General features: G+C 37.0%; 1 protein-coding gene across 1 annotated transcript; it reads right to left on the reverse strand.

The window, feature by feature from the left end:
- Positions 1-18,939: 18,939 nt before the first annotated feature.
- On the reverse strand, positions 18,940-19,269 carry LOC111913878 (uncharacterized mitochondrial protein AtMg00810-like). Its single transcript, XM_023909591.1, has one exon. The coding sequence runs from the start codon at positions 19,267-19,269 to the stop codon at positions 18,940-18,942; it is 330 nt and encodes a 109-aa protein (XP_023765359.1).
- Between the last annotated feature and the right edge of the window lie 1,884 nt (positions 19,270-21,153).

Raw genomic sequence — 21,153 nt, forward strand, 5'->3', positions numbered from 1 at the left:
TTTTCGGAGTTTTCACAACCTCAGAAGGACCAATGTTTCACTTTCTTTTTTCACCCCTCTTCGGTTTGTTGGCCTCCTCAATCGCCTTTTGCAAGTCATATGTAATAGGGCAAGCACAAGAAGTAGGCTGCTTGCGATACTCATTCACAATTGCATTATCAGAGGGAACCTTTGCTAACATCACTTCTAAAATCGAACCAACAAAACTAAACTTTATGGGGTTAAACATCATGAATGTCGACGTACGAAGGATCGAAATTGCAGAAACCACAAATCATCCGAGATAGGAACCTTGAAATGAACTAAGGCTCGTTTAACAACTATCGACCAAAAACGAGTGCAAGAGATCCTGGAGTTGCTAGAGGAAGAGGCAGTACTCTGAATTGGTTGAGTCCATAGGATAGAGCCATAATCCATATTTGTACCATGGTAAAGGCCATAGATAATTGTACAGAAGAGCTTACTTGCATTGTCTAGTCCTGCAACGCGTTTTGAAAAGCTCTTGAACAGCAATGTGAACAGTTCGTTCCACATTGGAGGAAGATTGGGTTTCCTAAACTTGGACAATAAGGAGATATATACAATATAAACCATATGGTAAAACATGTTGACGAGATCAGTGGAGGAAATCGAGTTTCAATCTACAAGGCCTTCAAATGAATCAAGCCCTAACATTGTGCAAAATTGGCCTTTGTTGATTGAGGTCCTGTTAGTGGAAACCTCGAAGGTTATGATTTCATCAGCCTGAATGTATGTTACAGAAGAGTATGCCTTGGAAGGATTAAATAGAGGAATCAATTCTGCCATTGTCAAAGCTTGAACAAGTAGAGAATACCTCAACATTCAATCATCGGCCTTAGGGTTTCATTGTATCGAGAGGAGTCAAGATCAAGAATGATATTTTGACCCGACTTCAATTCAGCATGATTACAGATGTTGATTGATCAGCAAAAGATGTTGTTTTAGATGATCCAACCATGTTAGCAATGAAGAAGATGATGAATAATAATTTAAAAGAGAAAGGTGTTTTAGCCTTGAGAGTTTTTGTGAGTTGTGAGAGAAAATTGATCGTCGAAGACCCTTTTATACGTCATGAGTGGTGAGAGAAAGTTGAAGTTTGACATTCCCATATCCCATAAAAGTAGCCTGGGATAGCGTGTCAACTAATCATGTGTCAGAACTATTGTAACTGACACGCATGATGTCAGGGATTTGAAATATACGCGCCTGATTTGAATCCTTATCCCGAAGAAACCGCCGTTTCAGTTTTGACTCATTCGGAATAAGATGTCACTCCACTATACCCTGTTCTTTGAATAACAGCAATCAATCAGAATTAAGAGCCAAACTTGGAAAAACCATAAAGATTTTTATGCGAGAGTGTGCCAAAGAAAAAGAAATAAAGCAAATTAAATTGATGGGTTTCTGTGATGAAATCAGATGGATCCCGGGCAACGATCTCTACCTTCTGAGTCAAGAGAGACTCGGACGTGCTTGTGTGGCATCCCGTTGAATTACAATCATCTATTTGTTAAGAAATAGTGAAAGGCTTCTTTTAATTAGGCTGCAAGGGTGGCTTAAGCTTCAACCAAATTCCAAAACTCAACAGAAGTTCGAAGATTTGAAAGAAGTAGTTGTTTGACCAGTGTAGCCATAACAACAAGTATGGTTTGGATATTATGTAAGTGGCTGGATATTAAGGAAATCTCAGGTAAAATAAAAGAACTGGATGTTATAGGAAGAAGCATCTTAGGTCGAGAACATTTCATTAAGATCATTTAAAAATAAAAATGAGATTTTATACAATAATGGTACAAATCAAAAAAGGTTTTAATTATCAATTCATTGGTGAAAATTCTAGAACACTTAATTGTTCACTGCCAATTCAAAAATGGTTTCGAATAGGTTTCACTCAAATCGTGGTAATAACGATTTTAAAATCATCAACACAGATGTTGTGTAACCATAGTGGTAATTGCTGAGAGTCTCAAGGGTTATGATTATGAATGTGAAATTGATGGAGAAATAGAAGGTTGGTTTAGAAGGAGAAAGTGTACCTCTGCTATAAATTAGTTACAAAACAGTCAACTCTTAACTTAGTGTGAGAAGATTCAGGTAGCTCAGTGACTTATGTAAATTGTCAGACTGACTGGGAAGAAACGATCGGAACGAAAGTTTCATTAAGGCTTCAAACGTAGAGTCTCAGAGGTTGTGGACAACATGCAATAGCATGCTTCTATGGACACGTACTGGTACATAGATTCAGAATTATACCTGCCCCATCGTTCTGAATCGTGGCAACAAGAAGTTGTACCTAAATCAAGAACGTATTCTAAAAATAACACTCAAATAAATAAAGAAAAATATTTTTTTTAATTTTTGGTTTTTTTGAAAAAGATAAATCATAAATAAAGAAAATATTTTTTTGATTTTTAAACTTTCTGAAAAATATTAAACAGACATAAAGAAAAATAATAAAGAAAATAAATTCAGAAGCATAAATAAACAGTAACTTCCGAAGAATTTTTAAGCTTGGAATCAATCGGAAGAACATTAATATACAAAGTATACAGAAGCATTGTGAAACCCGGATGAACAGTAGAATCCGAACCATTCTGAAGCTCGGAATGTGAACAGTGAATTCCGACTACGAAGGGGATTTCAGAACCGAGTAAGCTTCTATCATTCCAAGCCCTTGTATGATATGATTGAACGTAGCTTCCGGTAAGGCCTTTGTGAAGATATCAGCCAACTGTTATAGGATCTAACAAAATATACTTCAACGTTTCCATCCTCAACATGAACCTTTATAAAATCAAATCACAGTGCTATTGGATTAGTGTTTAAGTGCATAAATATTTTGGTATGTAATTGACCCGATGGTGAATGGTCCTTTTGGGTTGCCTTCACCAAAGCAACTTGATAGGATGAATTATGGAGAGAGAGGATTAATTATGATTTATTAATATATTATGAGAATAATATATTAAAGGAGAAATCATATTGGTTAATTAATATTAGTCTATAATTAATTTTGTGGCTAAAAGAGATTAATTAAACTTAGGGGACTAGAACTATCAATTGTGTGATAGTTGAATATTGGGCTAATGGACTCCTTATTAGAGGAGTTGATTAATTCTATGGGGAAACCCATTAGAAATCGTCCAAGGCTTCTAAGGAGGGAGTCCATGGGCTGCTTAGGGCCAAAGCAGTCAAATTAGGGTTTCCTTGTTAGATAACCCTAATAGCCTCACATATTTAAGGATCCCTAGGGAACCATAAACGTGGCTAACTGATTCCTTAGGGTTTCTAGACGGTTTTTTGGGTGCCTCTCCTTTTCTCCTTCTTCATCCTCTTGCTCTTGGTGTTTGTGAGCCATTAGAGGTGTGACATTTGTGACACTAAGCTTTCTAAAGCCAATTACAAGAAGGAATAGATTATTATTACTACATAACAATCAAAGGTAATTTCTAAACCCTTAATTCGGTTCATATTATGATAGATCTAGGGTTTATGGCTTTGGATGATTATTGCATGTTCATTAGACAAACTAGATCCAAAGCTTTAGGGTTTGCATGTACACCATAGGAATGATGTACTGCTCATAACCCATCAGTGGTATCAGAGCCTAGGGTTGTTTGTTGATGAAATTGATGCATATTTGATCGTTTATTGCATGAAGAACCAAATTTTTTGCTCTCTGCCTGACTGACTCGGCGAGTCAGTGGATGAACTCGGCGAGTCCAATCCCTGACTCGGCGAGTCCCGGGGTCAGACAGAGGTAAAATCGGGATTTTATGCTCTTTTTGCTGTAGGATGATTACCAAAACGATTTTTATTGATAAGATTCGGGTTTTTATGATATTGGGTGATTACCCTTGCCAAAATAGTAGATAATTGCCAATTAATCAAATATTTGTTGCCTTATAAGATAATGTTTAATTATTGAAGTTATTTGGTGAGTTATCTTACAAGTAATTGGATCAGGTCAAATTAGATAACCATAATTAATTGTTAATTGCCTTATTTGAATTGTTGATATAGAATATTCTTGATAATGTTTTGAAAAGTTTCAAAACTTGCCTTCAAGTTTTGGAATTTAAAATTTTGATTAAAAGTTTAATTTTGAAACATTTAAATTCTAAACCCTAATGTTTTTGAAATGTTTCAGGACTTTCCCTCAAGTTTTGGAATTTAAAATTGTTTGATTAAAAGTTTAATTTTTGAAATTTTAAATTCTAAAACCCTAATTTTTTTGAAAAATTTCAAATTGCACCCTTGTGGTTTTATTAAATTAATTAAGTGTATAATTAAAAGAGAGTTAATAAATCCATAGTGATATGATTTACATTTAATTAAATTAAAAGTGTAATTTATTAAATTAGACCACCTAGTATTTTAAAAGTGTAAAATACACCCTTATACTGTATATAAAATTAAAAGTCTAGTATTATATAAGTATAACTTAAACTGCTAGTCTTACCGTTAGTAGGCCTCATTCACGAAGCTGATCTATAAGGGGGGGTATAAGGTTATGGCCTATAAAATGGTCGTTTAATGGGTGTCCACTCTCACCCACTGCTTCCTTGATTGGTGGAGGGTCGTTAGCCGAACGAGTAGGATAGGACAAACCTTTTCCATTAAAAGTATAATGAAGTATAAAGTGTCTAAATGTTTTTTACAAAATTCCTAATCTTAGTTACTTTAGGCAAAAGTGATTCTGATGCAATTCCATGAAATTACACTTTGTACCCTTGCGAAGAAGTTAGTGGAGTGTGTGTGGTTAACCGACACACTAAATGGTTCTAAGAAAAAGTAGCGAAGGGTGACTCAATGTTTGTCATAGTTCAGTGGAGCTTGTATGGTTAACCGGCACATCGAATAGGTGACTGTAAGATTGGGGGCACCATGTAAATTTGCATGGTTATTCACACCCTGTTTTGTAATCCTCAGCATCCCAGTCACAAATCAAGGGGCATATCGAGATTTAAACATGCCATTAAAAAGTTCAATGAATCTCAAAGGATCTAGGAGTTTTTCAATACATTTAAAACCTAATCTCTTTTTCGTTTTTCATGGTAGAAAACTAGTGAATCGTCATTCACTTACCTTCAAATGTTCTGCATTTTGGGTTATGACATCCCTCTCCTAAGTTTTAGAGTATTGTGTTGGGTCCTAGCCTTAATATCTCATCTAGGTGATTTATTAAGGACTCAGTCAATCAACTAACTTGATTTTTCTCCCGTTTTGTAGATGTCTGAATCTAACCGTGGTCTTCCCAAATCCTATGGAAAAGGTTTTCCTGCTCAAAGTGAAAGTCTGTTACACAATGAAGGTGAAAGATTGATCCCTGCATTGTGGACTAGCTTGGTTTCACTTCCTCCACCTCCTCCTATTGTTCTCCCAAACCCACAAGATCAAAGAATTGAAAAGTTCAAAATCACTCAAGCCCTGTTGGCAATGAAACATGAAGATGGAAAATCCGTGTGTACTCACGTCCTAGGGATGAAATCACACATTGATAAGTTGACAATGTTGGGTGTATCTTTTCCAAAGAAGTTGGCTGTAGACTGGGTTCTTCAGTCACTCCCTAAATCATATGATAAGTTCGTAAGAGAGTATTATATGATGGATCTTGACACGACCCTCATTGACCTAACTTACATGCTTATTGCTGCTGAATTAGAAATGATTTGGAAAAGTAATGGAGCATATTTGTCTGGTAATTCAACCAACCATGCTTTCGTGGTCGCTCCAGGAGAAGCCATCTGTTTCTGCTGCCAAGAGAAGGGGCGTTGGATACGAAGCTGCCCAGAGGACCTAAAGAATCTAAGAGATGGGAGAGTAAAAAAAAATGGCTCTACTTCAGGTAATATCCACTATCTAACTCCATTAAGTTCCTATTCATTGATTCTTAATACATAATGTGACAAGATTACATTTGAATGTTTTGCAGGATCAAAGAAAAGAGAGGAAGCTTGATGGAAGAGCAAGATGAATCTAATCACGAAGAAATGGATCACGATCGCATGGATTCGAAGATCAAATTTTGAGCTTAGGAAGTTATGATAGATTTGTTAGGAATATTTGATTACATAATTTTTCAGTTAATTTTGCATTGTAAGGACGTGTTTTCCGCTGCTTTATGAATAAAATAAATTTTTTGATTTGTCTTATTTATATATATCGTTGCAATGAAATCGCTGTGAAAGATTGATGTTTGTGTATTTCTATAAGTGGATGTGATTCTTAGTTATGTTATTTATGGAAGTGTCAACTTTCTTTAAGTAAAGAAAGATTCCCATCACCCAAGTTTTAGTTGGACAGAAGCTTGGAATCATATCATGTGATGTATGGAAATCTTGGTACTTAGGAAATAAGACTAATTCCTTGATCACATAAGTATGTGAGTTAAGTGAAGGACTAAAGGACTAGAACACAATGTTGTGCACTAGTCAAGTCCACCACAAATAACAACAAGACTATTCGTCATAATTTACCAAAAGTCTAGTAAATGTGGTTATACTTACAAGATTAAGTGTAATTTTGAATCATTGAAAAGTTTCAATTAATAGCAGAACAAATAAGAATAATCATTTAGGCAGAAAGATAAAAGTTTCTCCAATCTAAGAAGAAAGGAGAGTACTTTTGTATCTGTTTTATGATCGTCTTAATGATTAAGAGCCATATCACAATTGATCCTCTAAGGACATCTTAGTGCACTAGTATGGCTAAAAAGAGGAATCAGAAATTGTTGAAATGGTGAAATCAAAAGGATGAGTCATACGTCATTCCAAAATCAAGTCTTAGAATCGTATTCCAAGATTGTGAATTGATTAACACACACTTATCAAATGTGAAGTAGAAAGTTTTTCTTACTCTTGCACGTTTGAAATTGGTAAGTTGTGATGTCTTGGAGAAGACAAGGACCAACTAAGACCAAATGTGTGTAATGTTTTGTCATGATATAGACACACACTAACTCTTGGATATATATTTATCAAGAAATGTTTCTTGATAAGAGAATCTAATATGTCAAGAGGTCAGTGGGAGTCTGAAGATCTTGAAAAGATTCAAGAACTACTCAAGAGTAAACTTATTAAACACTAGCACACGACTTGAGGTTTGTAACCTATCGTGTTGACGAAATTCTATTTATGTGCCAATCCTGTTGAGTGATTATGCATATGAGTTCTACGAGTTCTAAATAGACTGCATAAGGCAAGCACCTTATTCAATGAAAGTACATTGACTGGCATATGTGAGCTGCTAGATAACTTGTAAGCAATGGTGGGACCCTTGATGGCAAGAATTAAGAATGAACAAGTTTTGTCCATAAGAGCTTGAATTTGTCACAAACATTATATTTCAATTATCATTATGGAAAATTCACATGGATAGGAACACATACACCATAAAATCTAAGTGTCATAAGGTTTCTCTCCTTCATGAAAAATGATTGTGAGGAAACGCTTTCACTAAGAGAGATTTTAAGGAGATAGCAATTATGTAAATTGCATTCTCAAATTCGATTATGATTACATCATCCCTCTTCATAGTTCGAATTGTGAGATTTGACAATTGGTCTGAAAATTTGGGACTTAGTAATATAAGTTCTAAATTAGTTTAGACACACATGTGAGCTGTCTAAGGAAAGGTGTGTGATTTTGAGAAGCTTAATAAAGGCTTATCAAAGCATATCGTATTGGAAACACTGAACTTTGGAAGTCAATAAGTATTTTTTCTAGAAGTTTAGCTAGTTTCTAAATACGTGTCAAAGCTAGTGGGAGTATAAGTGTTATGCTTGAATAGATATAATCATCATGTTAGTGGGAGCATGATTATCATTTAAGTATTGCAAGTTGGCAATATTAACTATAGAAAAACAAAAGTTTCACTTTGCAAAGTTGCAGGGGTAGAAAAGTTTTTTTTCTACAATTAAAAGCGAGAATGTTATACTTCGTTTCCAATCTAAAAGCTTAGATCAAGCAATTTTAATTGTATTTAGTCAAGGGTATATTTATTATTTGCATTCTCAAAATACGATTATGATTACGACATCCGTCTTCATAGTTCGAATTTTGAGAACACGGCGAATAGAAATATTATGATGATATTATAGTAAGAAACTGGTAAAGTATCACCTTTTTTTTATTTTATTATGAATTGTATCTCATACGCTTCAGGTATAGGATCGATTGCATACGGTGTAATATTCGACCGTTCTAAAATTTTCCAAATGCCTAGGGCATTTAGAGAGAAATAGGAAATAGAACCAGTTTTGACTAAAATAATTAAACAACTCTCAAGGACAATCTAAGGTTCGCCAAAGATTGGTCGCTTGTGAACAGTTGAAAGTATAGTCATGAATGGACCATATTGACATTATTATGAATAGATAAGATTCTATTTAGAATGAGTTGTCATATGGAAAATATGGAAATGTTTCCATATTGGGAGTTGGATATCGAGAATAAATGTCTAGATTAGAAACTTTTATGCAAGAAGGATGTTCAAAGGAATGTACTTTGAATATAAGACTTCATGACTATGGAATTGTCTTGTAACAATCTCCAATATAGTATTTTGTAATTTCATTGGCCGAGTCTTGGTGACTTTTGTGCCGTGACATTACAAAAGGATTGTTGCATAAAATGTTAGAATCTAACATATTATAATAGTGGCAAGAATTTTGTATTCTTACGCTAATGGATTAGGAATTGTGAAATGAGTGTGATTGAAAATGTTATTCAACTATACTATTTCACAAACTAAGGAACATATGTAAAAATTGTTTGCATGCTAAGAGCATGGGACAATTGTAGTTATAATTCAAGTAAGAAGTTGATTACCCGAAACAACAAATGATGAGTAATCAATATGGTGATTAAATAAAATGTTTTATTTATACTCAAAGGTTTGAGGCCATATAGGATTAGTATTATTCTTGTGTTTCACTTTGCATGTTTTGACTTCCCGAATAATAAGATTATTCAAACCCTCCACAGTCGCTCATTCTTTGGAAGTAGGAATGAAAGAAGACTGCCATGAATCTGACTGTAGATTGTCTAAAGTGTTTTAGACATAACAATAGTTTGCTGCAAGGTTCATGAGTGCTGATATAAGATTAGAGTATTGGAATAAACCCACACTCACTTAGATCGCTTCATGGATTTTATCACGAGTGATTGGTGAGACGATAATATCTTATATTCTTGAAACCGAGATGTGTAAATTTTATCTTGTGAGTCGGTTACAGATTGATAATATGTAAACACACCAGTAACTTGGTGTTATAAAAGGTATTATTGTGTGTGATTCGGTGAGTGAGTGCAAGCAAGCATTGAGTCGAAGTTTATCTGTTCCTTTTAACCAAAGTGGGATAAAAGCGATATATGTGGGCCCCTCGATGATTATGTGATGACACCCTAAGCACTTGGCCAAGCTGGGACTAAGTTGATGTGTTCAATTATAGTCTGTTGTCAATCGTCATAAATCGGAAGTCGGGAAACAATATATAGACAGGGAGAATGATATAAATCCATGTCTCAGTCTATACAATATCAAGAATGGAGGAATATATGATCCCTTATCTGAAGGACACACTTATGATAAGATTGTTGGATAAGGTGTCTAAGTCCATAACTTATTTGGTATATACTTGACCCGACCGGCATGGTCCATTTGGGTTGCATCTCATCCAAACTATTATGGATAATTTTATGAGAGTTATACACATATGTTTATTAATATATTATGAGTTATAATATATTAATATGAAGTTACGTTATTTAATTAGTTTTAGTCTTAAATTAATTATGGATTAATTTAGAGATTAAAAGGAATACTAATTAAATTATGGGCTATTTGTTTTATATAGTGTGGGCTAATACTCATTTGTTAATGGGCTAGGCTTATGTGGAAGTCCATGGATGATCCATGGAGCTTTTAACCCATGGATCCTTGGAATAGGAAAAGACATGGGTTATTAGGGTTTCACCCTAACCATGCATACTATATAAGCATGCTTATGGAGCATGAAAGAGAGCCTAAGATAGCCTAAGAGAAAGCTAGTGTTCTAGTGTGTGTGTGCATGTGTGTGGCCGAAAATACAAGAGTGTGTATACTCTCTCAAAGTTTTCCAAGAGTTTGTGGTGTTTGTGATTCCATTTGAGGCATTCACACTATTGGTGCTTGGCCCTCAAACTCCTAAGAACCCAACACAACAAAGGTATGTAATCTCTTCTAACTCTTTTATGTTGAAATGTTCCCCATGCCATGTTAGATAGGTTATAAACCTTGGAAAATTATTATTTTGCATGTATTTAGACAAACATAGATCCAAGGTTTATTAGGGTTGCATGCACACTTAGGAAGTGTTAGATTGCTCAAAACCCAACAGTGGTATCAGAGCCTAGGCTTGCTTGTTTGATACTTGATGCAAAATAGTGAAAAAAATCGAAATCGTTGCTGTCTGCATGCTAGACTCGCCGAGTCCATTGGGGGGACTCGCCGAGTCCAAGGCAAACTTCAACCTACTCGACGAGTCCGTTCGTGCACTCGGCGAGTAGGATCGAAAGAATGCAGAATCTCGACTTTTGCTGCTGGAAATGGACTGGAAACATTACCCTAAATTGTTTTGGTGTTGTAAAACTTATTTTAGTTGGTGTAATGGTTGTTCTAATCCATTTACAATAGCATATATCAAAAATCCATGATTTTATGTGTTCATATAATTCTTGAATTTTTGATGATCATGTTCATGTTCTTATGAATTTAGAAAATGATAGGAATTATTTGCTGAATTGTTTAGAATTAATTCTTAATCATTTATGTGTTTTAATGGAGTCCATAATTTGTCCTCAAGTTATGGATTACCAAAGGTCACTTTCATTTAACACACACTTAAAACACATAAGTTACATGAAAATGAAGAGTCTTCAATTTTATGAACCTTTAATTCATAAGTTATGAAATGAAGAGTTTTGCAAAGTTACAAAACTTGTCCTCAAGTTTTGGAATTTGTAAAGTTTCACACACTTTAATAAACTTTAATTCCAAACCTTAGAGTTTTAATAGTTAAAATTCAACCCTTATACTATTTATAACATTAATGGTTAATTATTATATATATGTATAAGAATAAGTCGTTTTACCGTTAGTAGGCCTCATTCACGAAGCCGGTCTATAAGGTGGGTATAAGGTTGTTGCCTATAAAATGGCGACTTAATGGGTGTATACTCTCACCCACCGCTTGCTTGATCGGTGGAGGGTCGTTAGCCGAACGGGTAGAACAACGACTTTAAATCCTCATTAAAAGTATAATGAATATTATAAAATAACTAAACTCTTTTAATTCCCAATCTTAGTTATTTTAGGAAAATGTGAACATGGTGCTAATCCATGGAATTCACACTTTGTACCTTACCAAGTCGTTAGTGGAGCGTGTGTGGTTAACCGGCACACTAATTAGACTAGTAAGGATCACGAAGGGTAACTTAATGTTGTCATAGATCAATGGAGCGTGTGTGGTTAACCGGCACATTGATTAGGTGATAATATTAGGAGTACCAAGTGAGTTAGCATGGTTATTCACACCTTGTTTTGTGATCCTCGGCATCCCAGTCACAAAACTTGAAGGGCACAATCGAGATTGAAACATGCCATTGAAAAGTTCAATGAATCTCAAAAGAATCTAGGAATTTCAAATCCAATTAAACCTAATTAATCATTTCGTTTTCATGGTGGAAATTGGTGAATCGTCATTCGCCTACCTTTCAAATATATTATTACTTAGATTACGGCATCCCTCTTCTAAGTGTAATATATTGTGATTGGATCCTAGCCTTAATATTACATTTGGGTGTCTTATTAAGGATCCTAAATATCTAATCTAAACTTACTTTCTTCTTTCAGATGTCTTCCAACACTAATGCTTCAGGCTCTAACCCAACTGGTTCTTTCTCTCTCATGAATCTTTGTGGGAGGGTCATCTTTGATGGTTCCAACTTCATGGATTGGATTAGGAACATCAGGATGGTTACTCGTTACGAGGACAAGGAATATGTCCTCGATAAGGAGTTAAAAGAACTTGATGAGTCTACTGCTACTCCTGAGGAGATCGCTGAATTCAGGACTCATGAGAGAGATGCTACTAAGGTGGCATGTATCATGATGGCCACGATGACAGCCGAGCTCCAAAAGTCATATGAAGATTTCTACCCTTTTGAGATGCACCAAGACTTGATGGAAAGGTACCATCAGAGTGCTCGTCAGGAGCGGTATGAAATAATCTCCTCCATAATAACTACCCGCATGAAGGACGGTGAATCCGTCACGGGCCACATGCAAAAGATGCAAAGGTATGTGGACCGTTTGCTGAAGCTGAATGTTAACATCCCCGAGGAGTTAGCAATTGACATCATTTTGCACTCCTTGCCTTCTTGTTATGATCATTTTCGAATGACATATCGTATGAACAAGGAGGAAGTTACCCTCAGCAAGCTTCAAGGACTCTTGAAGACCGCTGAAACCGGTCTTAAGGGTAAAGCGGTTGTTACCTCTACTACTCCTACTCCAACTTCTACCCCTGTTTTAGCTATTGGGCAAGGCAAAGGGAAAAAGAGGAAGCACCCTTCGAAGGGTACCAAGGGAAAGTCTCTTGAAGGCTCCTCATCCAAGACTAAGAACGGTTCTGTCACTCCTTCTGCCATTCCAAAGGATGCTGAATGCTTTTATTGCCATGAAAAGGCACACTGGAAGCGAAACTGCCCTAAGTACTTGCAGGATCTAAAGGATGGGAAAGTGAAACCCACCTATGCAGGTATTTACACTATATTGTCTAATTACTCAACATATTCTAACTCTTGGGTGCTTGATACAGGATGTGGTATTCACATATGTTCTGATTTGCAGGGCCTAAGAAGAAGTGAGGATGTGGAGCACGGGAAGATAAACTTAATCATGGGGAATAGGAAGGCTTCACCTGTTTCCAAGATTGGAGTTTATACTTTGTTGCTTAATAATGGGTTAAAATTAGATTTGAATAAATGTGTATACTCGTCTGAAATGGCGAGGAATATTATTTCTTTTCATGCTTTGTACAAACAAGGTTTTACCTTTTCGTTTGATAATGAATGTGGTGGTATTAATGCTTTCTTTAATAATGTGTTTTATTTTAAAGCATTACCTTGTGATGGCGTGTATGAAACTGTGTCGATTGTAGACAACTTAGGAAATAATGTGTTGTATATTGATTCTTCTACTAGCCTAGATAAAGCATCATTGTGGCATTGTCGTCTTGGACATGTAAACAAGAAACGCATAGACCAACTCCAAAAGAGTGGAGTCTTGGAATCATTTGACCTCAAATCAGATGATAGTTGTGAATCTTGTCTACTTGGAAAAATGACAAAATCACCCTTCACTGGAACTTGTGAGAGGGGTGAAGGTTTGTTGGACCTAATACATACTGATGTATGTGGGCCATTCAAAACCGCCACAAGGGACGCTAATCGGTATTATGTGACTTTTATTGATGATTATAGTAGATATGGGTATGTCTACTTGATCAAACACAAGTCCGAAACCTTTGAAAGGTTTAAGGAATTCAAACAGGAAGTAGAAAATCAATTGGGCAGGAACATTAAGATGCTTCGATCCGATCGAGGTGGTGAGTATCTTAGTACCGAGTTCCTTGACTATCTTAAGGAGTGTGGGATTGTCTCACAATTGACTCCTCCCAGGACACCACAGCTGAATGGTGTAGCTGAGAGGCGTAATCGTACCTTGTTGGACATGGTTCGCTCTATGATGAGTCGAGTTTCGTTACCAATCTCTTTTTGGGGGTATGCCTTAGAGACTGCCGCCCATATCCTTAATCTAGTCCCTACAAAGAAGGTTACCAAAACACCTCATGAAATGTGGACTGGGAAGGTTCCCAATTTGGACCACATCAAAATTTGGGGTTGCGAAGCCTTCGTGAGGCGTGAAACTCATGATAAGCTTGAACCCCGAAGTGAAAGGTGTATTTTCATCGGCTACCCACAGAAATCCTTCGGTTACCTTTTCTACAGACCCAGTGAGAATGTGGTCTTTGTAGCACGAAGAGGGATCTTTCGCGAGAAAGAATTTATAAGCCAAGGAGACAGTGGGAGGCAGATTGATCTTGAAGAAATTCAAGAATCAATTGGTGAAGGAACCTCAGACACTAGCAATCAACCTGAGGTAGAAACTCCTGTTGATCCAGCTGACGAGTCTGTACCTCCGAGACGTTCCACACGGGTTAGGAACACACCTTCGTTTTATTATGGTTTTCATATTACTACGGAAGGTGATACGTTTATTAGTGATAGTACACTAGTAAATTTGGATGAACCTAGCAGTGTTAAGGAAGCCATGGCAGGCCCGGAGTCTGCTAAATGGAAGGAGGCTATGGACAGCGAGATACAGTCCATGTATGACAATCAAGTTTGGAACTTGGTTGACAATGTACCAGGCCGTAAAACAGTCGGGTGCAAATGGATCTTCAAAAAGAAGACCGACATGGAAGGAAAAGTGCATACTTATAAGGCTCGACTGGTTGCGAAGGGTTTTACTCAAACTCAAGGTATTGATTATGATGAAACCTTCTCGCCGGTGGCCAAGATTAAGTCTATTAGGGTTATGTTAGCCATTGCAGCATTTCATGATTATGAAATATGGCAAATGGATGTCAAAACCGCTTTCCTTAATGGAAAGTTGGCTGAGGATGTGTACATGAATCAGCCAGAGGGTTTTGTCAATGCAGAGCACCCTAATAGAGTATGCAAGCTTAAGAAATCCATTTATGGATTAAAACAAGCATCTCGTAGCTGGAATCTTTGTTTTGATGAGAAGGTAAAAGAGTTTGGCTTCTTGAGAAGCGAAGATGAGTCTTGCGTGTATGTCAGAGCTAGTGGGAGTATAGTTAGCTTCTTGGTACTGTATGTGGATGACATACTACTCATAGGAAATGACATCCCAACCTTGCAGGAGGTTAAGTCCTGGCTTGGGAAGTGCTTTGCTATGAAGGACCTAGGGGAGGCTACCTATATCCTAGGGATAAGGATATTAAGAGAAAGGAGTAGAAGACTAATTGGACTTAGTCAGAGTATCTACTTGGATAAGGTGTTGAAAAGGTTCAACATGGAGAATTCCAAGAAAGGAGATTTATCGATCCAAAGCAATACCAAACTGAGTAAGACTCAGAGTCCGAGTACAGAGGCTGAGATAGCTGAGATGAGCCAATTACCATATGCTTCCGCAGTTGGCTCGATCATGTATGCTATGACTTGTACCCGTCCTGATGTGGCATTTGCTTTGAGCATGGTCAGAAGGTATCAGGGGAACCCTGGCAAGGCTCATTGGACCGCGGTAAAGAACATTCTCAAGTACCTGCGGAGGACTAAGGATTGGGTCCTTACCCTTGGTGGCAGTGATGACTTGAGAATATTAGGGTATAGTGATGCTGGTTTTCAGACTGATAGGGATAATTTCCGCTCTCAGTCGGGCTGGATCTTTACCTTAAATGGAGGGGCAATTTCTTGGAAGAGTTCCAAGCAGGAGACGGTGGCTGATTCGACTTGTGAATCAGAGTATATAGCAGCGAGTGAAGCAGTGAAGGAGGCGATATGGCTAAAGAACTTCATCGGAGACCTTGGAGTTGTACCAGCTATTAAGGAACCTATAGAGATTTTCTGTGACAACAATAGTGCGGTTACCTTAGCCAAGGAACCAAGAGATCATGGCAGATCCCGACACATTGACAGAAAATATCACTTCATAAGACACAAGATTGAAGAAGGATGACAAGGAGGATATCGTCAGATGAGAATCCTGCAGATCCCCTTACGAAGGGACTGACGAGGGTTAAGCATTTTCAGCATGCGAGACGCATTGGGCTGAGGGACGATATTAGTTTTACAGATTAGATAGTTTTCCTGAAACTTGTAAAATATAATCGACGTTTGATGATGAATAAAATTTGTGATTTATTTATGAGTAAAGTGTTACTATCATTGTCAATTATTTACTATTGTTTCAGTTTTGCATGTTTTGACTTCCAGAATAATTAATTTGTTCAAACCTCCACAATCGATCATACGTCGGAAGTAGGTATGAATCAAGATTGTCATGAATTGGGTTTGTAGATGCCTTAAAGGTGTTTAGGCATGGCAATGGTTGCTGCAACATTCATGAGTACTCATAAGTTATGAGTATTGGTATAAACCCACGCTCACTTGTATCACTTCATGGAATTTATCTCGAGTGATCGTGAGACGATAACATCATATAAATCTTTAAACCTAGAGATATGAGTTGTTACCTATGAGTTGGTTGTGCATTGATTGCACGTAAACGCATCAGTAACTTGATGTTATAAAACGTGCCTTTGTGTACAATTCAATAAGTAGTAGAACAAGCATATCAGTCGAAGTTTATCTGTTCCTTCTAGAAATAGAAGCGATATCCGGGCCCCTCGATGATTTTGTGTTGACCCATATACCAGGCCTGGTCAGAACTAAACCGATGTGTTCAGTGAAGTTCTTCGTCAAACAAATCGGATAATCGAGAAACAACTGCTAGACAATAAGCAAGACATAGTTCCATGTGTTTGTCCGGCTGATATCATGAGAACAGAGGATTATGTGATCACTTATCTAAAATGGCGCTTCATAGTTCGACAGAGTCTTCATTGTTCGAGGGAGTTTTCGAGAGCTACGATTGTTGGTTGGTTCCTGAAATTATAGGCAAATATAGTTATTAGACTTATCCAAGTGGGAGTCTGTTGGATAAGGTGTCTAAGTCCATAACTTATTTGGTATATACTTGACCCGACCGGCATGGTCCATTTGGGTTGCATCTCATCCAAACTATTATGGATAATTTTATGAGAGTTATACACATATGTTTATTAATATATTATGAGTTATAATATATTAATATGAAGTTACGTTATTTAATTAGTTTTAGTCTTAAATTAATTATGGATTAATTTAGAGATTAAAAGGAATACTAATTAAATTATGGGCTATTTGTTTTATATAGTGTGGGCTAATACTCATTTGTTAATGGGCTAGGCTTATGTGGAAGTCCATGGATGATCCATGGAGCTTTTAACCCATGGATCCTTGGAATAGGAAAAGACATGGGTTATTAGGGTTTCACCCTAACCATGCATACTATATAAGCATGCTTATGGAGCATGAAAGAGAGCCTAAGATAGCCTAAGAGAAAGCTAGTGTTCTAGTGTGTGTGTGCATGTGTGTGGCCGAAAATACAAGAGTGTGTATACTCTCTCAAAGTTTTCCAAGAGTTTGTGGTGTTTGTGATTCCATTTGAGGCATTCACACTATTGGTGCTTGGCCCTCAAACTCCTAAGAACCCAACACAACAAAGGTATGTAATCTCTTCTAACTCTTTTATGTTGAAATGTTCCCCATGCCATGTTAGATAGGTTATAAACCTTGGAAAATTATTATTTTGCATGTATTTAGACAAACATAGATCCAAGGTTTATTAGGGTTGCATGCACACTTAGGAAGTGTTAGATTGCTCAAAACCCAACAAAGATCAGAGTTGACAGCGACTTTTGAAAGCTACGATTGCGGATCAGGATCTGAAGTCATATGCAGAATAGTTATTAGACTTATCCAAGTGGGAGACTGTTGGATTAGTGTCTAAGTCCATAACTATTTTGGTATGTACTTGACCCGATGGTGCATGGTTCTTTTGGGTTGCCTTCACCAAAGCAACTTGATAGGATGAATTATGGAGAGAGATGATTAATTATGATTTATTAATATATTATGAGAATAATATATTAAAGGAGAAATCATATTGTTTAATTAATATTAGTCAATAATTAATTAAGAATTAATTTTGTGCCTAAAAGAGATTAATTAAACTTAGGGGACTAGAACTATCAATTGTGTGATAGTTGAATATTGGGCTAACAGACTCCAAATTAGAGGAGTGGACAAATTCTATGGGGAAACCCATTAGAAATCGTCCAAGGCTTCTAAGAAGGGAGTCCGTGGGCTACTTAGGGCCTAAGTAGTCAAATTAGGGTTTCCTTGTTAGATAACCGTAATAGCCTCACATATTTAAGGACCCCTAGGGAACCATAAACATGGCTAACTGATTCCTTAGGGTTTCTAGATGGTTTTTTGGGTGCCTCGCCTCTTCTCCTTCTTCATCCTCTTGCTCTTGGTGTTTGTGAGCCATTTGAGGTGTGACATTTGTGACACTAAGCTTTCTAAAGCCAATTACAAGAAGGAATAGATTGTTATTACTACGTAACAATCAAAGGTAATTTCTAAACCCTTAATTCGGTTCATATTATGATAGATCTAGGGTTTATGGCTTTGGATGATTATTGCATGTCCATTAGACACACTAGATCCAAAGCTTTAGGGTTTGCATGTACACCATAAGAATGATGTAGTGCTTATAACCCATCAAGTGTTATATGCTTTGTGTTTGAGTGTTGCATTGCATTATGGCTGATTCTAAATGCACTTTATGAATCACAATATAGTGGAATCCTCTTCATGTTGATCCCATAGTCCCTTAGCTGATTCTGAATCCATCCAACTTGGGAGGTGCACGATGCAACTGCGATGTATTCGGCTTCTGTAGTAGATAAGGAGACACATGTCTGCTTCTTTGATTGCTTACTAACAAGTTTTCCATCCAGAAACTGACATTCCCCCAGAAGTGCTTTTGTGATCGAGACCACATCCACTAAGATCAACATCAGAATATGCTTGCACAAAGAATCCGAAGTTAGAAGGATACCAAATTCTGAGAGAAGTTGTCCTTTTGAGGTATCGGAGAATATTATTCACAACAATCATATGAGGTTTGTGTGGGTTCTCCTGAAACCTAGAATCCGAAGTTAGAATGACACGATGTTAGTTACATTAAAGACCCAATCATCTGTCGATATGGAGTTATATCTGCTGCCGGCTTGTCGAAGGATGGTGTAAGCTTCATTCTCAACGCCATTGGAACCTTGACCTTTGAATCACCCACCATACCGAATTTCACTAGCAAGGTCTTCGTGTAAGCTTCTTGGTTGATGAATATCCCCTCTAAACTGTGTCTAATGTTTAAACCAAGGAAAAAGTTAATAGGATCCATTGAGCCCATTTCAAATTTAGTTTCCATCAGTTTTTGGAATTCAACAGTTAATTTAGGATTAGTAGATCCGAAAATGATGTCATCAACATAAATCTGAACGATCATTAAATGGTCACCATCTTTCTTACAAAGGAAGGTTGGGTCAACCGAACATTGTTTAAATTTTGATTGTTTTAGAAAAGTAGTAAGGGTTTCATACCATGTATGAGGTGTTTGTTTTAGACCATAAACAACCTTATCCAATATATAACAATGATTTGGATACTTTTCATTAATGAAACCTAGCGTTTGTTCCACATAGATAGTTTCCTCGAGTTCACCATTCAGAAATGCACATTTCACATCAATATGAAAAACTTCAAAATTCTTGTGAGCGGAATATGCAAGAAAGATCTAAACAAATTCAAGTCTTGCAACCAGTGCGAATGTCCCCTCGTATTCTATACCTTCCTCTTGGCAGTATCCTTTCATAACCAGTCGTGCCTTGTTGAGAATCACACTACCTTCCTTATCCATTTTGTTGCGAAACTCCCATTTCATTCCGACAACTGAAGCATCCTTCGGAGTGTGAACTAGTCTCCAAACTTTGTTTCTCTCAAATTCATTTAGTTCTTCCTGCATAGCTTGCATCCAATCATCATGATCAAGAGCAATCTTTACATGTTTAGGCTCGATTTTAGAGATAAATGAATTAAACATGCAAAATTCCATTTTTGAAAATAATGCAGTTTGATTCGCCTTTTGTTGTTCCCTTGTAAGAACTCCTGATGATGCTTCTCTGATCACTTGAGATTTTGGATGATCATTAGTCCATTTTGTCATAGGTGGATAACGTGGATCATAGGCTGGATCGACTTCAGCAAAAACTTCCTCATGTTCCGATTGCACACCAGAGTCATTATTTTTATTCTCCCACTGGAAGTTTGCATGTGTGTCTTCATTTGGAATCAGATTCTCCCCCTGGATTGGAACATCGGGATTTGAGTGTAAAGCCGGTGTTTCTAGACTAGGCATTAATGTTGATGTAATAGTCTAGGTTAACCTTTGAAACTCATTTTGAAAAAATAAGAATGTATTATTTGAGTATTATGTGTTTTATGCTTAATTGTGTGGCTTAAATGAATCAAGAATAAAAATAAGCATAATAATAAAATATTAAATAAGCCCAATATCTATGAAGTAAGTTGTAGTGGTTGTGACAAGGGTTCCAGATATATAAAGAATGCCGAAATTCAAGTTATAACGAAGAAGTTATGACTTATCGAAGTTTCGCGACAGAACCGGTATGACACTACGCGATGTAGATAGTGACATTGCGATAGATCGATATATAGCCTTGGTGATCTAAACGAAAGTCGTAGAATACATTAAACCGTGAGCGTGCATAAAAAGAACGTCTAAATCTGACTTCGTATGAGGAAGTTATGATTTTTCTAAATTTCGACTTAGCAGTATGCAACCCAAAGTTTGAATATGAGATCGAGTGATTTCTAGCCAAAACAATCTAATCGAGAATCGAGGATCTCGTCGATAGTAGTCCACCGGTGAAAACAGAGACGAAAACGGATGTCGGATGAAGAAGTTATGAATTTCTAACGGAGTTTTCCTGTCCCGGCCTACTAAAAATAATATAATAAAAACAAAGTCAAACATAGCCAACGGAGTCTAAACGAACGTTGTAGAGAATAGTCTCACCTACACATGCATATAAAGAACGTCGAAAACGGATCTCGTATGCGAAAGTTATGAATTTCTGAAGTTCGAGGCACGCTAACCGAGGCATGTCAGAAGAGAACGCCCAGCTTTCGGAAGGGGAACGCCCCACATTTGTTGCTAGGCCTTGGATTGGCCACGTCTCTGCTGACTCGGAGCTCTCATTGGATAAGACTTTAACCCCCGCTCCTACGTGCAACGTTCGGAGGAACGCCCAACGTTCAGGGAACGCATCGCGTTCTTCGCTGGAATGCGCAGCGTACCAAAGGCCAGCCT

Source organism: Lactuca sativa, chromosome 6, assembly GCF_002870075.4.
Source record: "Lactuca sativa cultivar Salinas chromosome 6, Lsat_Salinas_v11, whole genome shotgun sequence".
Classification (NCBI taxonomy): domain Eukaryota; kingdom Viridiplantae; phylum Streptophyta; class Magnoliopsida; order Asterales; family Asteraceae; genus Lactuca; species Lactuca sativa.

What these genes read in the sequence shown, in the direction of transcription:
- LOC111913878 (XM_023909591.1), bottom strand. Translation starts at nt 19,269, where the DNA reads ATGATCGTTCAGATTTATGTTGATGACATCATTTTCGGATCTACTAAT.